At 38.4% G+C, this 16,026-nt stretch overlaps 1 protein-coding gene across 2 annotated transcripts in view; it reads left to right on the top strand.

Moving 5' to 3' along the window:
* sh3gl3a (SH3-domain GRB2-like 3a) overlaps positions 1 to 16,026 on the top strand; it is an 86,859-nt gene that overhangs the window by 69,675 nt on the left and 1,158 nt on the right. The window contains exons 8-9 of one of the 2 annotated variants that reach the window (XM_028823221.2): positions 7,587 to 7,711; positions 10,550 to 10,582. In XM_028823221.2, coding sequence (XP_028679054.1) covers positions 7,587 to 7,711; positions 10,550 to 10,582 — 158 coding nt within the window. The remainder of the gene's footprint in view (positions 1 to 7,586; positions 7,712 to 10,549; positions 10,583 to 16,026) is intronic. The other variant, XM_028823222.2, reaches the window with a different exon arrangement.

Consider the following 16,026-nt stretch of genomic DNA (forward strand, 5'->3'; position numbering starts at 1 on the left):
GAGATGACACTGTTCAGTGGATGCAGTGAATTCTCCATGATTGACAGGAGCCTGCTCAGTGCTCGTCACTCTGCCACGGATGTCAAACTGTCCAGCTCCATGCCAACAATAGAGCCTGTCTTCCTCACAAGTTTGTCCAGGCGTGAGGCATCCTTCTTCTTTATGAAATGAATGAATAAATAGAAACAGTGCAGTTTTGTTTCGCCTGCTTGTTTAATATGTTTATTGCCAAGATAGTGAGTTAATGCATATCACAGCTCTGTTAAAATAACATAATTTCAGACCTTTCTTATAACACTGGAGAAACTGTTGGTCAAGAAAAGTTCATTTTTGGTATCACATGATCTGAATGGCTAATCTGAAGCTCTCTAGATTTGAATGTATTGTTAAATACGGTGTAATGAAAAACAGTGCTTTACAAAAATATATTTGGTTGTTTAGTATTATCTGTTCCATTTTCCTTCCTCTGAACTAAATGATGTGCATGTACAGGTTGATATTTGAACTATGAATGTTCACAAAAATAAAGGATGTTTTGATGAACAGGGGAGACCATTCATTCTATCAAACATGTCTGTTTAGCTAATAATTAGCTTGGCATAATATCTCATCAAGACAATTTATAAAGCTGTGTGAATCTCCACTTTCACTACATGTGAATTTTAAAACATAAGAGGTTTGACTAGAAAGAGAAAGTGTAGTCCATCAAACCATATTAGTTAACAGAAAGGTAAGTGCCCCAGTATATATAAAAGCACAAGTACCTGTGTATGTGTCTGCCCAGTTGCTATGTCTGTTGTATGCCATTTGGTATGGGATTTGTAAAAGCAGTGCTAATGTTTGCGATGTGCCATCTGTTGAAATGAAAAACACAATGCATTTTATTACTATATGCTTACAAAATAAATTAGTAGGTGCACTGCACACATTCATGTTGAATACATCCAACAGAGAGTAACTACCAGATGGACAGATATCGAGTCTACTTACACAGATCAGCTTAGTCACCTTAATAAATTGTGTGTCTATCTGGTTGCTTTGTTTTTATTATATGCCATTTGGTAGGGGATTTGTAAAAGGAATGCTAATCTTTCTGATGTGCCATCTGTTTGAATGAAACGTGCAATGCATTTTATTACTACATGCATTTCAAAATGAATTGTAATAGATGGTGCACTGCAAACTTTTAACACGGAATATGCTGAGGTTGACTAGTTTAGATTTCAACCCATCTTAGACTGGTTGTTAAGGTTTCTGTTTTAACAACATAACTCATCGGTTTATTTGTATATTACTTTGTATGAAGAAGTGCTTTCTTGATTCCATGCTGAGTTCACCTCCCCTTAATTTCTGCTGGTTTCCTTGAGTACATGATTCACTAAAAATCCAAAACAATTGAAAAAAAGACATCTTGGAGTATGGACATAGACACTAGTAATGAGCCAAAGTAGACAGTCCAGAGACTGCCTATTAGTCTTATAATATGGGAGGAGAGACCTTAAATACAATTCACAGACCGTGTGCAAAAATGAAATGCATTAAAAATATATTTAAGAAAGTGTATTGCCACCTGTATTTCAAAATATGTTATAAAATACTTCAAGGATAAATATATTTAAATATACAGTAGTTAAATCTTGCAGTAAACATATATTGCAAAATATGTAAATTATTGCTGCTTTTTATATTGCAATATCTTTTCCAATCATATAAATAAATATTTTTAATATACATTTAAATATTAGGAGTAATATAGTGTTAAGATACATTTTTAGAAAGCAAAGAAAATATATGTTTAAGAATACTGTAAATTCTAGCTATAATACACTAGCTTCATCTAGGAAATTTCATACAGTAGGACATTCTAGAGTGCTTGGTTAATAAGGTGTGTTAGAAGTACTGTGTATCTAAGTACTTTTTCTGTATACAATATTTGTAGTTTTTTTCCTTTCTTTGTTTTTTGTTTGAACCAAAGGCTAATATTACTGGCAGGCAGAGTGATGTAGTGGTTAAGGCTTTGGACCTCAGACTTCATACCCAGATATTGTGGATTCAGATCCTGCTACTGACACTCTGTGATCATGACCATTTACTACACCTGCCTGTACTCCAACTGAAAAAAAACAAGAAAAACGTAACCAATTGTATCTCAAATGTTTTAAGTCACCTTGGATAAAGGCATCAATCAAATAATAAATAACAATATTATTAGATCACTGTAGCTGCTTATTTTTGAACATGCTATATACAGTTGCATATGAGTAAAACATTCCTTCATTCTTTCAATTTCTGTTTTTCTCTATGACTTGGCTTTTGTTGATGGTCATTGCAAAACACAATTTTACAGGAAAGTATATTCTTTTTGATTGAAACGGGTAATAAGTAGGAATAGTAGTAATCCCTCCTCGATCGCGGGGGTTGCGTTCCAGAACAACCCGCGAAAGGTAAAAATCCCCGAAGTACAAACCATATGTTTATATGGTTATTTTTATATTGTCATGCTTGGGTCACACATTTGCACAGAAACACAGGAGGTTGTAGAGAGACATGAACTTTATTAAAACACTGCAAACAAACATTTGTATCTTTTTCAAAAGTTTAAACGTACTCCATGACAAGACAGAGATGACAGTTCCGTCTCACAATTAAAAGAATGCAAACATATCTTCCTCTTCAAAGGAGTGCGCGTCAGGAGCAGATAATGTCAGAGAGAGAGAGAGAGAGAGAGAGAAAAAAAGCAAACAATCAAAAATCAATAGGGCTGTTTGAGCTTTTAAGTATGCGAAGCACCGCCGGACAAAGCAGCTGCAAGGAAGGGAGCAATGTGAAGAATGCAAACATATCTTCCTCTTCAAAGGAGTGCGCGTCAGGAGCAGATAATGTCAGAGAGAGAGAGAGAGAGAGAGAAATAAAGCAAACAATCAAAAATCAATAGGGCTGTTTGAGCTTTTAAGTATGCGAAGCACCGCCGGACAAAGCAGCTGCAAGGAAGGGAGCAATGTGAAGGTAGTCTTTCAGCATTTTTTAGAGGAGTGTCCGTATCCTCTAGGCCAGTGTGCGAACAGCCCCTCTGCTCACACCCCCTCCGTCAGGAGCAGAGAATGTCAGAGAGAGTGAGAGAGACAGAGAAAAGCAAACAATCAAAAATCAATACGTGCCGTTCAAGCTTTTAAGTATGCGAAGCACCGTGCGGGAAGCATGTCGCTTGACAAAGCAGCTGCAAGGAAGCCCAGCAAGGAAGGGAGCAATGTGAAGGTAATCTTTCAGCATTTTTAGACGAGCATCCGTATCGTCTAGGGGTGCGAACTGCCCCCCTGCTCACACCCCCTCCGTCAGGAGCAGAGAATGTCAGAGCAAGAGAGAGAGAGAGAAAAGCAAACAATCAAAAATCAATACGTGCTGTTTGATCTTTCAAGTATGCGAAGCACCGTGTGGGAAGCATATCGCTTGACAAAGCAGCCACAAGTAAGCCCACCAAGGAAGGGAGCAATGTGAAGGTAATCTTTTAGCATTTTTTGAGGAGCGGCCGTATCCTCTAGGGGTGTGAACAGTCCCCGTGCTCACAATATATTTGAGGAGTTTTATTTAATACGTAACACGCGCTCTGGTTGGGTAGCTTCTCATCCATCTGCCAATAGCGTCCCTTGTATGAAATCAACTGGGCAAACCAACTGAGGAAGCATGTACCAGAAATTAAAAGACCCATTGTCCACTGAAACCCACGAACCAGCGAAAAATCCGCGATATATATTTAAATATGCTTACATATAAAATCCGCGATAGAGTGAAGCCGTGAAAGTCGCGATATAGCGAGGGATTACTGTAATGTGAAATTTGAGTATATATTTTTACTGTTATTAGATGTTTACGATTTTCATTTGTTTACGTCATTCATTCAAGTGTTTGTCGTCATTTGAATAGGGTCTACCTTTAAAGTCCTCAGATGCGAATATACAGTGGTGTGAAAAACTATTTGCCCCCTTCCTGATTTCTTATTCTTTTGCATGTTTGTCACACAAAATGTTTCTGATCATCAAACACATTTAACCATTAGTCAAATATAACACAAGTAAACACAAAATGCAGTTTTTAAATGATGGTTTTTATTATTTAGGGAGAAAAAAAATCCAAACCTACATGGCCCTGTGTGAAAAAGTAATTGCCCCCTTGTTAAAAAATAACCTAACTGTGGTGTATCACACCTGAGTTCAATTTCTGTAGCCACCCCCCAGGCCTGATTACTGCCACACCTGTTTCAATCAAGAAATCACTTAAATTGGAGCTGCCTGACACAGAGAAGTAGACCAAAAGCACCTCAAAAGCTAGACATCATGCCAAGATCCAAAGAAATTCAGGAACAAATGAGAACAGAAGTAATTGAGATCTATCAGTCTGGTAAAGGTTATAAAGCCATTTCTAAAGCTTTGGGACTCCAGCGAACCACAGTGAGAGCCATTATCCACAAATGGCAAAAACATGGAACAGTGGTGAACCTTCCCAGGAGTGGCCGGCCGACCAAAATTACCCCAAGAGCGCAGAGATGACTCATCCGAGAGGTCACAAAAGACCCCAGGACAACGTCTAAAGAACTGCAGGCCTCACTAGCCTCAATTAAGGTCAGTGTTCACGACTCCACCATAAGAAAGAGACTGGGCAAAAACGGCCTGCATGGCAGATTTCCAAGACGCAAACCACTGTTAAGCAAAAAGAACATTAGGGCTCGTCTCAATTTTGCTAAGAAACATCTCAATGATTGCCAAGACTTTTGGGAAAATACCTTGTGGACTGATGAGACAAAAGTTGAACTTTTTGGAAGGCAAATGTCCCGTTACATCTGGCGTAAAAGGAACACAGCATTTCAGAAAAAGAACATCATACCAACAGTAAAATATGGTGGTGGTAGTGTGATGGTCTGGGGTTGTTTTGCTGCTTCAGGACCTGGAAGGCTTGCTGTGATAGATGGAACCATGAATTCTACTGTCTACCAAAAAATCCTGAAGGAGAATGTCCGGCCATCTGTTCGTCAACTCAAGCTGAAGCGATCTTGGGTGCTGCAACAGGACAATGACCCAAAACACACCAGCAAATCCACCTCTGAATGGCTGAAGAAAAACAAAATGAAGACTTTGGAGTGGCCTAGTCAAAGTCCTGACCTGAATCCAATTGAGATGCTATGGCATGACCTTAAAAAGGCGGTTCATGCTAGAAAACCCTCAAATAAAGCTGAATTACAACAATTTTGCAAAGATGAGTGGGCCAAAATTCCTCCAGAGCGCTGTAAAAGACTCATTGCAAGTTATCGCAAACGCTTGATTGCAGTTATTGCTGCTAAGGGTGGCCCAACCAGTTACAGTATTAGGTTCAGGGGGCAATTACTTTTTCACACAGGGCCATGTAGGTTTGGATTTTTTTTCTCCCTAAATAATAAAAACCATCATTTAAAAACTGCATTTTGTGTTTACTTGTGTTATATTTGACTAATGGTTAAATGTGTTTGATGATCAGAAACATTTTGTGTGACAAACATGCAAAAGAATAAGAAATCAGGAAGGGGGCAAATAGTTTTTCACACCACTGTATATTAAAAGAATTTTGGAGAGGAAGCAATAGTGTGGCACCCCTGTTCTAAGTAAGCAGACGCACATGTGAATGTAAACAATTTCAGAAGACGGGGTGGAAGTCTCCTTTCATAGTTAATCGATGCAAATGTATATTGCAATGGAGTAGCTCATGGGGGACCTGTCAAGTTTAAACTGACAACTTTAAACTGACAAGTTTAAACTTTTTTCCTGTAATGTCACCAAATTACAATCAAATCAGTGAAAGCATTTTTGAGATTTTGGGGTATTTAGTTTGTCTATTGTATGCTTTTTTTTAACCCCTAAATATTAACACATTGAAATGTCCTTTCTAAGGGGATACCTTCTGCCTTAGATGTTTGGTTCTGAAAAATTTCAGATTTTTACCTGAATGGGAAATAGTGTTTTTGTTGATGATTGTACAATATATTTTACTTGTCATTTTTGTATATAGCAGTATATTTTATCAATATATTGAAAATACCATCCAGGACTGCTAATCCATTGAAAATACCAACCAATAGATAGGTGTTTCTTATGTTGAGATATACTGTATTCCAGATCAGTCATGTACTGATACAATACAAATTATAAACCTACCAGTAACGGCACGATAATGCACAATAATGTGCAGTGAATACACTTGACTTGAGCGTTCCTAGTTTTCATCCTCTTTCTCTGTACGTTTAGCATTCGTTTGCTCAGAGGTTGATGCGTTTGCTGCTTCCTGAGCAGCTCTTCTTTTCTCCACCCTAGCGGCCTGGTGCTTCTCTTTTTCTGTCGACATCTTGTCGCATTAAAATTGATTAAGTCAGTGTTTGTGTTGCAATTACTTAGTACGTTTCCTTAATTTTTCACTTAGGCTGGCACTTAAGTCTTCAATCTGCCTCAAGAATGATTTAAGATATGAAGTGTTAGGGGAAGTGACGGTGAAGGTGGATGAGAACGGCACCCGTATGCATGCGCCAAATGGCCACCCTGCTGCCCGCTGCCGAGAGTTGATTCTACAATAAAATAAAATTAAAATAAAAAGAGGAATAATCTTGGAGGTCAATCATCACCTCAAAAGTGGATAGTGGATGTCACGTAGTATACATGTACCAAATTTGAGGTCAATAGGTCAAACAGTTTGCGAGCTACAGGTGATTTAAAATCCTGGACAGACAAATGGACAGCCACGGTAGCAAATTATAGAAGAAGATAATTGACCTTCTATAAGTAAGCCATGAGGTTATAAATTGAAGCGTACGTACACTTGTGGAGCAACCTACTTGACCAGCTATTTAGGTTCAGATTAATCCGGGAGTTCAGATTAATTGGAATCACTAGGAAGACTGTGTGGAGAGTTTTTCAGGTAAAAATATAAAATATGATCCTAGCTGGGTCTGGACACACAGTTTATCCCATGCTTTATACACAATATGGGCAGAGTTTTGGCTCTGAGGTAGGGATTTGCACTGCCAATCGGAAGGTTCCCAGTTCGAATCCTGTAAATGCCAAAAGTGACTCTACTTTGTTGGGCCCCTGAGCAAGGTACTTAACCTGTAATTTCTCCGTCCTGGGTATGACGTTAATCTGCATCCAGCCCTGCATGTAGGCCCTCCAACCTGCAGGGACTGGCACTCCAGCCACCATAAAAAGAAATCCATTTGGTTCCATTCCATCTGAACTAGTGTGGTGCTGAGGTGTCACCATTTGCATGGCTGCACTCAGGTCTTAATCTGAGATCCTGAGTTGGTTTGTCATGTGGTGGGTGCAGCAATGTGCTGTATCAGTGTGTGCCCCTAACCTCTCCCTCTCTTTATACACAATATGTTTGAAGTTATATTTGCTACAGTATATTAATGGGAATATGAAGCAGTATTAGGCCTGAGACACATTACTTATTTTAGGTTTGATGCCCAAGCACCGTGTTTCAAGCCAGTACACAAGTATGCTTAGGATTAACAATACCATAGATGATACTACAACAGTTCTGTCTAATTCTGTTTTCCCTTTTCTGTACAGAATATCATCAACTAGTAACTGCGCTAGAAAAGAATATAAGCCAAAGTCTACCACGTCAAGCTTGGAGAACCTTGATAATCAACAATCCAATGGCATACCAATCACCTCTTCACAAAGCTCCTCAGGTACTGCTTTTGGCCATTGGCATTTTTATCTATAAAACAGACATGCAGATTTTTCTATGTTGAGATGCAGCAAGCTTAAAATATTTTACGTACAGCATAATATTTCACAATGTTTGGAAAGTTAGTCCATGACTTCAGGTTTTAGAACTAAAATCATATTCATTCCATTTTGTTTGATTGTCATTTCAAGCATTCCCTGCATGTTAAGAGAAATACCTTATTTATTTATTTTACTTCATGAATTATTTTCTGATCATTAAAAACATTTTAACAGAACTTCATGTATAATTAATTATTTGTATATGTTACAGGTAAAGCTAGACCTGGGATTACCCAAGTAAAGCTCACATTATCCAAAGAGATTACTTGGATAAAGTTAGAAACTCATATTTTATTTCAGCTTTACCCAGGTCTGCTGGATAATGCTAGCGTGACCCAGGTAATGCTAGGTTTATCCAAATTTCTGGCTTTACCTGTAACATATACATCATTCATCACAGTAGGTATTTTAAAAAGTATAAATTAGAAATCAGTGAAATCTGAATACCTTCTGATTTACCTGGAAAAGCAGGTAAGGTAAAAAGGTCAATAGCATTTACTTTAAGCAGAAAGCTTCCTTTTCCCTATTTGTCTTTGTTGTTTAATATGAATATTATTGTTAACTATTCAGCCATCCATGCTGTGATCCTGTGAATTTTTTTGTTGTTTGTTACAAGGCCAAGAGGTGTCAACCTTTCCATGCAGCACCAATTGCAAGGCAAGGACCAACTCTGTATAAGATACTGGTCTAGTGCAGGGAACTCTCACTCACATCCCCTCACTTACTCACGCTGGGGCAAACTTGAGATCCATGTTAGCCACAGCAGCACATATTTTGGATGTGGGAGGAACCTGAAGTACCTTTGACAAAATGCATACAGGCATGGAGAAAGTGTAAATGCCTACAGAGGTAGTGACCAGACCAGCACCTGAAACCAAGCCCATTAAGCAATCAGGCAGCAGCAGTAACCAGTGCTTCCCCAAGTAACTCATTACTTTTGTTTTGTTTTGTTTTTTTTTAATAATTTCAATATGTGCACATTTTCTAATACATTCAGGAAGAGTAGATATGTATACGCTCTTTTCTCCCCTTTGCCATACTAAATTATATACATTTTTGTAACCTTTTTCCTCTGGCGTGTGGTAGATTTGCAGGGGCAGAACATCACAGTGCTGCAGGATCCCCTTGACTTCTCTGTTGCATAGCAGCCGACTGTGTGGGTGGCCATAATAGGGAGCAAGGAGAGTTTTTCTTGACATCATTAATTGTACGAATGGCTGATGCATTTTTTTTATTCTGTTAAAATTTCGCTTGAATGATTATTTCTTAATCTGGTTTAAATGTGATAACCAAAGTATTTACTATTTATTTGTTCACATGATTCATTTTTATTTATTTCATTTTAATTTTCACATAGTCATTAACAGCCAGAGGTAGCATACAGCAAACAGTACAGAACTCCATGTATAATATCGATCGGTTGGCTAAGTGAGCTAGTGTCAATATAAGATTATGTGTTAGACACATTAGGAGCAAAAAAAACAAACAAAAACAGAAGCAAATAACAGATAATCTGGTAAGTGAATTACCAATAGCAGCTTGGCATAGATGTTGAACAAGTCACTGGAGTATATTTCCGAAGAACTGAAGATGGACAGCAGTGCTTTAGGAAATCCATTTATTTTAATGTTTCAGTTGTTGAGTTAGAACCTTTTAAAGAGTATTAACCCAAATTTTCTACATTTGCAAACCCGTTTTTCTGCCTGCCTTGTGCAACAGGATTAAGGTGGAAAATAAATATCTACCTTTGATTGTTAATTCTGCTAGTTTTTGGGTTTGATTTTGAGATTGGTTCCTGAGTTTGGAGGTTTCCTTTGGACTGCCTGAGGTGTGTATATGTACTCTCTTGTTTTACTCCCACATCCGGAAGATGTGCACATTCGGTCGACTGGCATAGTGCGGGTGTGTCTTGCAGTGCAATTGCATCCAACAAATTATTCCAATATTGATTTCAGCATTGTACCTTATGTTACTGAGATATGCTTCCATATTTGCACACCCTGGTATTGGACTAAACAGGTTAAGAAAAAACACGATAATGGATTATTTTTGGATGATATGCACCCACAGAGCTGCCTATCAGATTTCACTTGAGATTTTACTAGGAAGTCAATGAATCAGAGGTTCTAAACTGAGCGTATCTTAGGTCTGCCAGAGATAAAAATAATTAGATTCTCTTTTGAAGAGTTTTGACTGAGGCAGCCATGATCACTTTAACACTGATTACCACCATGTAAGTATATGTGGCAAAAGCACAGGACCTAATCAGGCAGCACGCACTTCCAGAATGACACCTGCAGTCATTATTTTTTGCCTTGAAAATGCCCTTTGTCAATGAAAGTGTTAACTCTGTTATAGCGGAATGAACCACTTGTTCAAATGGCTTCAGTAGCTAATGAATGCACAGTATGAAGAACAGTCAGAGAGACTTTATAAACTAAACTGAGATGCCCCCACCCCATAACAAAAACTTTGTGTTTTAGTTACATTTTCAGGTTGTTAGAGGAGGATTTTAAGATGTAGACATTTGAGTGAGTGTACCCTATGAAGGACAGGCCCACCATCAAGGTCCATGCCTGCCTTTTGCCTGATGCTGTCCGGATCTATCTAGCAATGCTTCATTTGGGCTCAGGAAATTGATCACTTGTAATAATTTTCAAAGTATGTGTCATTTCTGTAAACACAAAAGTTGACTTTAAGAGGCTGATCATACATTTTTTATTTCTAACAAACTGCAGATGACAAGATTAACCACACAGTTAATGGAAAAAGTAAGTAACCATCCTACAAATTTACATCTCATCCTTACTTATTTCCTCAGATCATGTTTGTCACGCAGTCTTCTTCATAACAGTGAGATAATTTTTAATATGACCTTACTTTTCTGCCCAATCACGTATAAAATGAATGTATACACTTGTTCATTTCAATGTTTTGCATATGTAGTATCTGTGCATGCTTCTATATGGAATGGCATTCAACCTTCCCTCAAATATTAAAGGATAAGCTTTATTGAAGCTTAAAAGTTGAAGTTATTTCTTCTAAGGCTTTTTTTTCTCTGTGTGACACAGTTACCCATTAACACCATTATAAAATGCAGGAGTGTACCAGTTATTTTTTAAATGAGTAAAATATGCTTCACTTTTTAACACAATTCCATATGGCAAATTAACATATACCATGATTGTGAAGAAATAACTTGGACTTGAAAAGTAATCAAACTTATCCTTTAACGGACAAGGAAACTTGACTGATAAATAACAAACAAGTTTAACAGCAAAGTCATTCAACATCAATGTGTCTGTCTGTGTGAGTCGGTGCTATTGAAATAATCAAGTCATGTGCTGCACAGCTCTAAACAAATGTTAACTGTCACCATGACAGTGAGGTTCAAACTGCACACAATTCTGACAAACATTACGCTCTGATTAAAAGATATCCCTAAGGCCACAATGAATTACTATTATGATATTGTTATACAGTGATCCCCGCCTATCGCAGAAGTTACGTTCCAGACCCATCAGCGATAGGTGAAAATCCGCGATATAGAAAGACCATATAAATAAACATGTTTTTATAGTTTAAGCCTTAAATTACCCCTCCCACGCGCTTTAATAAACACATGTAAACTTGTAATGGTAAGCGACGTCCGCGTAACGCTTTCCTTCCCAAAGCATATCCAGGAGTTTTACCTTCTCCTGAATGGTCAAGGTCTTCCTCTGGCGCTTAGGCTCACTACTACCAGAAGGCTTAGAAGATGCAGGATGTTTGAGAGCCATTGTAGGGCTTAAAACAAAACGAAAAGTTCACAAAAAGTTGGCTCACAACAATCGGACCACAGGCAAGATAAGCGATACGCAGAGAACTGAGATGTGTTGGGGACCCACGCTCGCTGTTCTTGTGAGATTACGCCTCGTTAGCAGCAGCCAATCAGAGCCCAAGAGGATGAAAATCCTGCTCTGATTGGTTGAGTTTCCAGTTTCAGCCAATAATAGGCCTTGTAAGAAATGGGTACTGTAACGCAATACTCTTTGTCTACCGTAGTGTACAATGTACGTATATTTAATGATTTACTGTACTGTATTGCTTAAATGTTCATTATTTTATATACATAATGACTTTTTACTGCATTTTAGACAATATTTAGAGTTACGTTATAGTTATTATAAATTATGTATTGTTCTAACGAACTCTTGTCTAGTGCGCATAGTGACAAATGAAAAGTATATGTACATTTTGTTATGAATTGCGACTCTGCCTACATATTTCTGTACGTAGCAGTATGTTTCATGATTTACTAGTGTATTGCTTAAGTGTTACGTATACGTTAGTTATTATAAATTACAATATTGTTCTAACGAACTTTTGTCTAGTACACGTAGTGCTTTGTTATGAATTGGCCACAAAGTACACTACAGGTAGGATGTACTTATTGAGTTTTTCCGCAGTATAGCGGGGGCGTGATAGCTGAACCACGATATAGCAGGGGATCACTGTATTCATGATATCTCAATATTATTGTGGTTAATATCACAATATCACTAATTGTTCACACTGCTGCCTGAAAGCTTCAGGGTCTTGGGTTCCAATAGCAGCCTGCTTTGCATGTCCTCCTCATGTTTCTTTTTGTAGATCTATTCTAGTTTCTTTTCCCCCTTCCTAAAGAGTCATGTGAATTAGGTTGATTGAAGGGTCCAAACCGACCCATTGTGAGTCCTCCCTATCACTGACTGGACCCACATGCAGGATGGTTCGTTTCCCCCGAACATCACATGCTGGCATTATCAGATCTGAACTTTGTTGTTCCTAAACTGAAACAAGAATGATAGGAAAATGAATGACGCGAGTACCACAGAACACAATTTAGTGCCCTCTAGTGGAGAAATTCAAGAAAATAACTGCACTGACTTGGATGTGTTTGAAATGGATTTTCAAGTTACATTATATGGTTCATTCTGATTTAGTGATTAGATGTGGACTTCTAATTACAAACTGAAGAATTCATTTTCTTTTTGTATTATTAGTTGTATGCAGTTGCTTCATATGACATGTTTTTTTAATAGATAATCAAATTATTTGGAACAAGGCTGAATTTCAGTTAATTAGCCAAACTGTCCATGACCGTGTTTTAATTTATAATTTAAAAATGATTCTCAATTGAATTAGGCTCATTTTTGTTTTAAATGAACACAAAGTAATTGAGTATTTATGTGTAAACAAATATTACAACTATTTATTTAAAGACCTTTAATGAAAACTGGCTTGGGCTACACACGTGTGAATACAGAGGATAGACAGATTTCAGTGTCCGTCTCAGTTCGGCTGTTATTTTTTGTGAGGAGACTCCGATTGGATTTTTGAAACTGACATTGTTTTTTTATATATTTTTTTCCTCATTCCTTTGTGTTTGTCAAAGCTAATTTTCTTTGTTAAACGTGTGTCCAATGCAAGCAACAATGGAGGAATGAGAACTTTGGTCAACAATAGAGAGCTGGCCTATTTAAAATTCATTCATAGGTAGTCGTGAGAAGTCAAGCAAAATGACCCCTTTTATCGGCTAACTAAAAAGATTACAATATGCAAGCTTTTGAGGCAACTCAGGCCCCTTCTTCATGCAAGATGTCATTTGTAGGTAGTCAAAGCTTAGAGCATCATTTGAGTTATCAGAGTATGAAGAGCTCATATTCAGTATATTGAACCAACCAAAACTTCAGGAAAGAAGCATGCACTCACTTGCTTGCCTTTTATCCTGTTAACTTAGATACTGTGCCTATAAAACATATCCCTTGGAGGTTTTTACATTTTACTGTTATACAACATTGAGTCACAGGGTTTTGGCTTTTTGACATTGATCAGCTGAAACAAGTTATTTAAATTCCAAGTGAAAACAGATCTCTGCAAAGTGGGCTAAATTAATTATAAATATAAAACACAAACCAAGTGATCGCAAAAGTATTCACCCCCTTTAATATGACCCTCCTAAGGCATCACTGGTGCAGCCAATTGGGTTTATAATTAGTTCAATGGAGGTCACCTGTCTAGGCTTTCAGTTGAATTTTAGTCTAAATACACCTCATCTGGACGGACCAACTTGTGGTGAGTCAGTATGGTGGGCTAACCAACACCATGAAGACAAAAGAACACAACAGGCAACTCCAAGAAAAGCACCAGTCAGGAGATGGAGACAAGAAAATCCTCCATGTGACTGCATTTACACTTAAAAGAGCCATTAGAAAATGTGACGAGTACGGCAGTGCTGGAAACTGTCTACAAAACTGAGGGATTGTGCAAGAAGCAGACGAGTGAGGGAAACAACCAAGAGACCTCTGAGAACTTGGAAGGAGTGATAAGCTACAATGGTCGAGAGTAAAAAGAAACTGTACAGACAACACCTCTGCTTAGGAGCTTCACCAGTTGCAGTTTTATGGCAGAGTGGCAAAGAGAAAGCCACTGTTAAAAGTAAAGTGCACATGACATCTTGGCTAGAGTTTGCTAGACATATATATATATATATATATATATATATATATATATATATATATATATATATATCTATGGTTGAAATAGTCTACTGTCAAATAAATGCAAAGAGTACGCGACACGTGTTTCGCCCTCATTCTGGGCTCATCAGGTGTACAAACTCCACTGCACTCCATCTCGGGAATTGAACCTCGGACGTCAGTGCCAGAGGCGATGCCCCTAATGTTGCGCCACGGCGTGTGGTTCGTTTATTTGACAGCATGTACTGTAGATCGGGGTAATTACATTCACGGCATTCGTAGTCTGTGTCACAATCTGATTGTATGGGTGGTTACCTACCAGGTAACGCTTGTGGTTGGCCAGCAATCTGCTAACATCCGCCACGGTGCTGTCAAATAAATGAACCACACGCTGTGGCGCAACGTTAGGGGCATCGCCTCTGGCGCTGACGTCCGAGGTTCGATTCCCGAGAGGGAGTGCAGTGGAGTGTGTACGCCTGATGAGCCCAGAATTAGGGTGAAACACGTGTCACGTACTCTTTGCATTATTTGACAGTAAACTATTTCAACCATTCTATGATCTGCTCCTCACAAACTGAGGGCACCGTGGCGGATGTTAGCAGATTGCTGGCCAACCACAAGCGTTACCTGGTAGGTAACCACCCATACAATCAGATTGTGACACAGACTTCGAATGCCGTGAATATATATATATATATATATATATATATATATATATATATATATATATATATATATATATATAAAATACACATGGGGGGGGGCTAAAAAAATGTATACACACTTTAACAGTTGTTATCTCTGGACTTTTCCAAAGTTGGAAAGTTGAATCAAATTACAGCAACAATGTGTACCTCAGAAGATATCGTTACTCTACTGAATGAAACCTGCTACCCTGGTTGCACTTCGAGAAGAAATTTTGCTTTTGCCTGACTGTTTGAATCATTGGCATCAGGAGTTTGGCCAGACCAGCAACCTTGTGCTTCATGACCTTAAACACGCCACCCTTAATACAAGCAAAGCACATATAATGACAACATTTGTATTTGTATCCTAAGCTGAGAATAACTGAGCTATGTATGACCTCCACAATATGTCATTACAGAGCTGCTTGTGTTATAATTAGGGTTCTCAACCTTTTCCTATCTCTACACTTACTGGCATATGGGAGACTCTGAAGTCAGCTGTGGTCTAATGAGATCAAAATTGAGCTTTTTGCCTGTCAAGACTAAATGCCATGATGTAGTGCACATGATCAAAAACACACCATCCCCTCCATGAAGCACGATGGTGGCAACATCAGGCTGTGGGGATGCTTCTCTGTTTGTAAGGTGAAAATGAATGCAGCAAAACAGGAAAATCCTGAAGGAAAACCTGATCTGCAAGAAACCTGCGCCTTGGGAGAAGACTTGTATTCCATCAGGGTAACAGACCCAAACATAAAGCCAAAGCTACACCTTCAAAACAACAATGTCAATGTCCTGGAGTGGCCTAAGTTAGGGTGCAGATCTCAGTCCACTTTGTGGCGGGATTTGAAAAAGGCCGTTGACTCAAGATCTGCATGACACCCGACAGAATTTGAGCAGTTTGGCAAAGAAGAATGGAGAAAAAAAATGGAGATGTGCAGAGTGGATGGAGACCTGAGCTCACAGGCTCAAGGCTGTCATGGCAGGTGCATCTACTAAATGTGGACTTGGAAGAAGGTGAACCTTCCA

Source organism: Erpetoichthys calabaricus, chromosome 17, assembly GCF_900747795.2.
Source record: "Erpetoichthys calabaricus chromosome 17, fErpCal1.3, whole genome shotgun sequence".
Lineage (NCBI taxonomy): Eukaryota > Metazoa > Chordata > Cladistia > Polypteriformes > Polypteridae > Erpetoichthys > Erpetoichthys calabaricus.